The 6,579-nt window shown below is 62.5% G+C and overlaps 3 protein-coding genes across 3 annotated transcripts in view; 1 reads left to right on the top strand and 2 right to left on the bottom strand.

The window, feature by feature from the left end:
- The window catches only part of SFRP5 (secreted frizzled related protein 5), a 9,845-nt gene extending 9,260 nt beyond the window's left edge, over positions 1-585 (bottom strand). Inside the window, 1 exon segment of the mRNA XM_031061450.1 lies at positions 580-585. Coding sequence (XP_030917310.1) covers positions 580-585 — 6 coding nt within the window.
- A 136-nt stretch (positions 586-721) lies between these two features.
- GOLGA7B (golgin A7 family member B) lies at positions 722-3,245 on the top strand. Its single transcript, XM_031061458.1, has 4 exons — positions 722-895; positions 1,276-1,428; positions 1,576-1,677; positions 1,791-3,245. Exons 1-4 carry the CDS (start codon positions 722-724, stop codon positions 1,893-1,895), a joined length of 534 nt encoding a protein of 177 aa, XP_030917318.1. The 3' UTR covers positions 1,896-3,245.
- Positions 3,246-3,463: 218 nt separating this feature from the next.
- Positions 3,464-6,579, bottom strand: part of CRTAC1 (cartilage acidic protein 1) — a 26,323-nt gene continuing 23,207 nt past the window's right edge. The window contains exons 12-16 of the mRNA XM_031061463.1: positions 6,089-6,283; positions 5,914-5,956; positions 5,309-5,452; positions 4,002-4,127; positions 3,464-3,675 (exon numbers count right to left, since the gene is read on the bottom strand). Of these exons, the coding sequence (XP_030917323.1) occupies positions 3,548-3,675; positions 4,002-4,127; positions 5,309-5,452; positions 5,914-5,956; positions 6,089-6,283 (636 nt within the window). The 3' untranslated portion in view covers positions 3,464-3,547. The remainder of the gene's footprint in view (positions 3,676-4,001; positions 4,128-5,308; positions 5,453-5,913; positions 5,957-6,088; positions 6,284-6,579) is intronic.

Below are 6,579 nucleotides of genomic sequence, written 5' to 3' on the forward strand. Positions count from 1 at the left end.
TGCAGGGAGCCTGTGGTGAGGGCTGGAGCGGGTCTGGGTTGGGCTGTGGGACTGGCGGTTCTTCTCCCAGATGCCGTGGGTCGGACGCGGGACAGCCTCAGATGGTCTGTGGGGCACGGAGCAGGCGGTAGCCCCATGTCACCCAGAGGAAGCGCGGGGACAGGCCTTGGCACAACCTGGCGCCTCCATCCCCTTCTGCAGCCACCAAAACTGCCCCACAGCCTGGAGCTCGGGGGCTGGCATGGGCTCTCACACCCTGTGGGGAGTCAGGGCTTAGCACCTGCTGCTGGGGCTGCCGGTCCTTTTCATGAGGGCGCCCCACTGCAACCTGTCCACACACTGGGCCACTGTTGCAGCCCCGCTGCCCAGTCCCTGCTCCTGCTTGGCTCACTCCCATCCTCCTGCTGTTGGGTTGGCTGTGTTCTGGGGCACTGCTGGGGACACGGGGGTCTCCCCTCCCCACTTGCTCGTGCGTGCAGGAACCACTGAGTGTGAGGCCAGACACCAGCCCGGGCCGAGAGCACTCGCACTCACCCCCCTTCCTGTGGAGCAGGGGCTGCCACAGCATCCTCCCCTTGCCGCCATCCTCCCCTCACTTCCCGCCTCGCACCTCCAGCACCAAGCTGTGCTCATGGCATGACACAGCCTGTGCTAGGGGCTCTCTGCAGCCCCTGACACCGGAGAATGGCGCTGCTCCCAGGCCTCCAGGTCTCCAGCAGGGATGCCCCGCTCCCGTGGCTGCAGGCTCTGTCTCATCCTCTGCCCTCAGGTGCACAGCCTGCAGGAGCTGCGGCGCAGCGCGTCCCTGGCCACCAAGGTCTTTGTGCAGCGGGATTACAGCGACGGGACCACGTGCCAGTTCCAGACAAAGTTTCCCCCTGAGCTGGAGAGCCGGGTAGGGAGTCTGAGAGGTTGTCAGGGTCGGGGGGGGTGCCCTGTGGGGACTCAGAGGGAAGAAGGGTCTAAAGGTGTGGGGACTTATGGGGTGTTGTATGGCCCTGGGCCAGCCAGTGCTGCTGGGTGCATGCAATCACAGCTGGCGTGGCTGGTGTGCAAGGCTTTGGTGCTCCTGGGGACTGGGAGGCTCTGCTGAAGGTTGCAGATGCAGCAGGTCTTGGTACGGGTGGGAGGTGGGCAGGGGCCTGCGAGCTGAGGCATCAGCTGGGCGGGGAGGAGAGGGTTAAGTGCTCTCCAAGTCCCCCCAGGAAAGGGGACAAGGTGGTGCAGGGAGTCAGTCCCTGATCAGACTCCTCTTCACCCTGGTTTCTGTCCTAGATTGAGCGGCAACTTTTTGAGGAAACTGTGAAAACCCTAAATGGCTTCTACGCTGAGGCGGAGAAGATTGGGGGCAGCTCATACCTCGAGGGGTGCCTGGCCTGTGCCACTGCCTATTTCATCTTTCTCTGCATGGAGACACATTATGAGAAGGTGCTGAGGTGCAGGGGAGGGTTCAGGGATGGGCACAGCTGGCAGTGGGCACAGGGATGGCTCAAGGGTGTCACAGGGAACATGGGACTGAGGCCAGAGTAGACCGCAGTGCTGGCAGGCCCTGAGTGTCCCTCCCTGTGCTGACAGGTCCTGAAGAAGATCTCCAAGTACATCCAGGACCAGAATGAGAAGATCTATGTGCCACGGGGGCTGCTGCTCACTGACCCCCTGGAGCGTGGCATGAGGGTCGTATCCTTCGGGCAGTGGGATGCTTGGGGGATGGCAAGGGTGAGGGGAGACTGGGTGTGGGTTCTGGGCAATTGGGCTCTCACATCTCACTGGTGTTCCTTAGCAGGGTCCAGATCGAGATCTCCATCTATGAGGACCGGTGCAGCAGCGGCAGCTCCAGCAGCGGCAGCTCCAGCAGCAGCAGCGGTGGCGGTGGAGGCGGGGCGGGGGGCCGGTGACTGGCCGGGAGTCCCTGCAGGGACTCGTACTGCCGGGACAGTGGCCTCTCCGAGCTCCGCAGGCTGCACTACCAGAGCACTCGCTTCTGAGCCCAGCGAGAGCAGCAGGGGGAGGTCGGGGCTACCGGGTGGGGCTTTCCACCCCCATCTGCTCTTTGTCCCCCGCAGTGGATCTGCCCCTGCTGGGACCCACTGTGGACAGGGGCTGCTGCTGGGGCATCCCAGGTGCTTCCCACTGAGCCAAACTGTTGCCAAGGGGCTCCTACAGCCCTCCATGTGCTTGGTGCTGCCGCCCCTGCCGCAAGCGAAAGGAGCTTGCCCTGCTAGGGGCAGTCCCAGCTGGCAGTGTCCCTGTTGCCAGGCGCTGGGACTGGCAAAGCCTCAGGCAGCGCTAAGCAGGGGACGCACAACCCCACACTCACAGACGCTGACAGCTCTTGCTGCATCCCCTCCTGGGGGCAGCCTGCTCGTGGTGCTGTGGTGTGGCTCGGCTGCTGCTCGTGCACCCGTCAGAGGGCCTGGCAGAGCACTGGTGCCGCTTCTTCTGCATGATGGGCCATGCATTCACCCCAGCTCTGTGCCACCCACTGCCCCATCGCTGCTCTCCTGGCCCCTTCCCCCATCTGGCACTACAGCAGCATCCTTCACTGCCAGGACACTGGGCACTTGCTTCTGCTCCCTGCATGACCTGCTGCCATCCCCAGCTGGACCCATGTATCTCTCCAGCTCAGTATCCAGGCCAGGGAGCTGCAGTGCTGGGCATGGTGCTGCCCCTGTGCCATGTGCCCTGGGCTCATTCATGGCCCAGCACAGCTGAGGCTGAGCTGTGACATGGGTGAAGCAGCTCCCTGCCCAGTCCTGGCAGTTTGCCTGTACCCCACTGCCAGCAGCCCCCTGCCTACTCTGCCCCATGACCTGCCCTAATGCAGGGAGGGTGCCCAGTGGGGCAGCTCCATAAAGACCCTTCCTTTCACACTGCTGAGTCCTCCCCTGCCCACGTGTCCTGCATGAATCTGCCACCAGCACCCCAGTTCTCAGAGGGGACCTTGAGGGGCACCTGAGCCTGGCAGCAAGGTGTGGAGGTTCATGGTCCAGGGTCAGATAGCAGGAAATAGGAGGGTCCATGTGACATCCAGCACCCCAAGGAGAAGAATTCCTGTCTGGGAGCAGGGCTGAATCAAGCTGGCCTTTCTCTCCTGGGAGCCTGGAGGGAGGACCCTGCCCTGTGGGACTTCTTTTGGCTCAGGCACGATGTGTGTGTGGGGTTGCCCTGGCCTCAGTGTTCCTGCTGGAGCCCCTCCACCCCTGCATGGAGACCTTCCTCAATAAACCCCACGCTTCTTCCCCCACTGCCTACCCTGCATCTTCTTGTGTTGGGGAGGAGAGCAGGACAACGCTGTGGGGGCACAGAATCAGGGCATCTCTTTTCACACTGGGTTGCACAGAGCCCCACAAGGCTGAGCATGGGGGAAGGGAGGAGATGGAGAGGAGGGGGCAGTCTAGGGGAGTAGAGGGACAGGTAGCAGGCACGTGGTCCTGGGACAGGGACACACAAGGAATACAGAGCAGGAAAGGGTTTATTCTGTTGGCACTGGGTGCAACCGGCACAGTGCTGGGGGGTAGCAGGGAACACCTGGCTGTGCCAGAGCAGGCTAATTGCGCCAGCAGCGCCCACCAGCACCCAGGGAGAAGCCGTGGTGACAGTGGCAGGGGAAGGGGCCATAGCTGTTGTGGCAGATATGGTCGCAGGGGCCAGGCTGTGCCTGGCACTCATCTATGTCTGGGAAAGAAGGGGAAAAGGTCAGAGCTGTGCCAAAGTTACAGGGAGTGTGTGGCATGGGCAGGGCAAGGGATGGAGGAGGCATGAGGGGGACAGCTCCAGGGCTGGGTGAACGTGGGACACAAAGGCAGGTGATCCTGCCAGCGCTTGGTGCTAAGGCTGCTGGGTGGCAAATGTCCTTACTCTACCAGCTCCTGCACAGCCACAGTCCGTCCATTCTGCCCCCAGCAGTAGGGCTGTGAGCACAACTGGGCGCCCAATCATCTCTGCTGCCAGGGCAGCCTGGCAGCACCAGGCAGCGGCAGGGGGGCACTGCAGGTACTCACCCAGGCACCGTCTGGCAGCTGGATCGAGGGGACGGAAGCCTGGGTGGCAGAGGCAGCTGTGTGCCCCAGGGCTGTTGATGCACAGCTGGCTGCAGTTGTGCAAGCCCTGAGCACACTCGTCGATGTCTGGTGGGGGTAAAGAGAGCAGTGTGGGGTTATAGCATGTAGGGGGGAAAAGCAGCCCAGCCCTGTTGCTGAGGTGCAGGCAGGCCTGCTTGCTGCACCCCAGCCCCTTCAGAGCAGCACATTTTGCTGTAGTCCCAGTGCAGAACTGGGCCAGGGGCACCATCACCCTCCAGCCAGCTCCCAGCCCTGGGCTGGGAAGAGCTGGGGCAGGCTGGGGGTGCTCCCCCTCCTGAGCTCTCTCCCCGTGCAGCCCCAGGGCAGGGTGGGCAGAAGCACAAGCACAGGCCTGCAGAGCTTAGCAGCCCAGGTTAATAGATGGGATATATTTTATTGGGGAATCTCTGGGAGAGGGGCTGGAAGACTGTTGGGACTAAGCAAGGTCAGACTCCAAACAGTAGGGTAAATACGTTAAAAAACAGACCAGGAGGGTCCTGCCCCTGCGAGGCTGGGAAGAGCCTCCTCTGCCAGGGCTGGGGAGGTGTTCTCGTCACCGAGGGCGGGGCAGGCGAAGCACACACGTCGCAGGCCAAACCAGCAGGCACATGGTACGGTATCGAGGCGACGGAGCAAGCAACCACCGGGAGGTACCGGCATGGCAGGAACAGCACTGGGGCAGGGGGGTGGGCGGGGGAAGGGGCACTGCCAGGCTGCCCCAGGGCTGCTTTCCCAGAGATGGCACAGGACAGCCAGGTCTGTGCCCGTCCCACTGCAGGTCACCCCAGTATGTCCCGGCCGGCACTTCCAGGGTGGTTCGACGTGGACAGACAAAGAGAGACAGGCAGAGGCCAGTCCATCCTTCCACCAAGGCTGCTCTGGCATGTTACGGGCAGGGCTTAAAGTGCATAGAGACAAAGGCAGAGTCCAAGGACTTGAGGGAGGAGGGCACTGTGGGGGAGCCCCAGCCAGCTCCCAGCAGAGGGATAGCCCCCAAAAAAGGCCACTTGAGCTGCACAGAGAAGGAGAGAAGGAACAAGAGAGAAAAAGAGAAAGATCAGGGCAGTCAGTGGCAGCTCAGTGGGAGGCATGGACAGACACAGAACAAGGGTGGAGGTGGCTGGGCTGCTGTCCGACAGGTTGCAGGGCTGTGGCCTGGCCTTTGTCAGGGGTGCAACAGCATCCAGTGTGGTGCTTTGGGGCTGATGCCAGCTGGCATGGGGTCAGGTGTCCCAGCTATCACTCACCCACACAAGCTGTGCCATCCTCGTTTGGCTCAAAGCCCCGGCTGCAGCGCTTGTTGCTGCGACAGCGGTACCCGCCATAGGTGTTGATGCAGAGAGGCTTTTCCCGGGGACAGATGAAGGGGAACTCAGTGCACTCATTGGTGTCTGCAACAGGGTCCTCAGTGTGAGATGTCCGGGCAGAGAGCTTGGGGCTGCCAGCCCTCCAGTTCCCCAGGTGCACTGGATGGTCACCCCATTGGTAGCCATGCATAAGCCGTGGTCACATGAGCCCACCACAGCCGTGCACCTCTGCCCAGGAGGCTCACAGCATGGCCACAGCCACTCTGCTGCACCTCTGCTGCTCCTCCCATCACCCATGGCTGCAGCACACGTGCCAGCCATGCCTCCTGCCCTAGCACATTGCTCTCGCTGTTCCCTGGGACACCATGGTGCCTCTCTGGAGCTGTACAGGTGTCCCATTCCCAGGCCATGTGCCAGGCAGGCAGCTGTACCTGGCACAGAGCCATGTGAGGCAGCCACCTCCCAGTCTCAGAGTGTCCCCCATGGGGCTATGTATGCTACAGCATCCTGGGTACAGGCACACCTGAGCTCCAGCAGCCACTCACCTACACAGCGTCCATTCTCGTGCTGGGAGAATCCCTGCCCGCACTGCATTTGGGAAGAAGCACAGACCACTGGGATGGGGAGGAATCACCCCTGGGCAGCCACTGAGCCAGTAGAGCCCAGCCCCTTGTTTCTGTCCCCAGAGCCTCACACCCTACACCCACACCTGGCCCTCACCTCCAGGGGGGCAGGCATGAGTGGCTCCTCCACATCCAGAGGGTAGGGGATTTCCAGGACAGAGTTGGTCTCACTGCTCGCCACAGCTCGTGACACCACGCGGCCATCTGGCCAAGTCACCTCCAGGCTGCTGGCTTCGTCACGCCCTGCAGGCGGGCAGCCCATCAAAGGGAGGGTCTCCAGGGTGGGCAGGGGCTGAAAGGAGGCCAGCGGGGTGGTAGGGATGGAGGGGCAAAGTCCTCCCTTGCTCCCTGAGCCCAGCTCCAGGTGCTCATGCTGACAGCCCACACGCATGGATGTACTCTGAGGGGTGTACATGGGATGACCTTGCAGTGGGCAGAGACACCCCTGCAGGCTTGGCTGCTGGACATGCTGCACCAGGGGAGAGTTAAAGGCAAGGGAAAGCCCTACTGCCTGGGCAAAGCAGCAGGCAGGGCATGGGGAAGGGGGCAGCTGCCCCTTGCAGCACAGCTGCAGAGGCTGGGGAGCCC

This window comes from Geospiza fortis, unplaced genomic scaffold, assembly GCF_000277835.1.
Source record: "Geospiza fortis unplaced genomic scaffold, GeoFor_1.0 scaffold130, whole genome shotgun sequence".
NCBI lineage: Eukaryota > Metazoa > Chordata > Aves > Passeriformes > Thraupidae > Geospiza > Geospiza fortis.

Excerpts from the sequence above, each read along its gene's own strand:
- GOLGA7B (XM_031061458.1), top strand. The coding sequence starts at position 722 with ATGCCCCGCTCCCGTGGCTGCAGGCTCTGTCTCATCCTCTGCCCTCAG. Across the intron at positions 896-1,275 it reads CCCCTGAGCTGGAGAGCCGG|ATTGAGCGGCAACTTTTTGA; the intron begins GTAGGGAGTCTG and ends TTTCTGTCCTAG. Across the intron at positions 1,678-1,790 it reads TGGAGCGTGGCATGAGGGTC|ATCGAGATCTCCATCTATGA; the intron begins GTATCCTTCGGG and ends AGCAGGGTCCAG.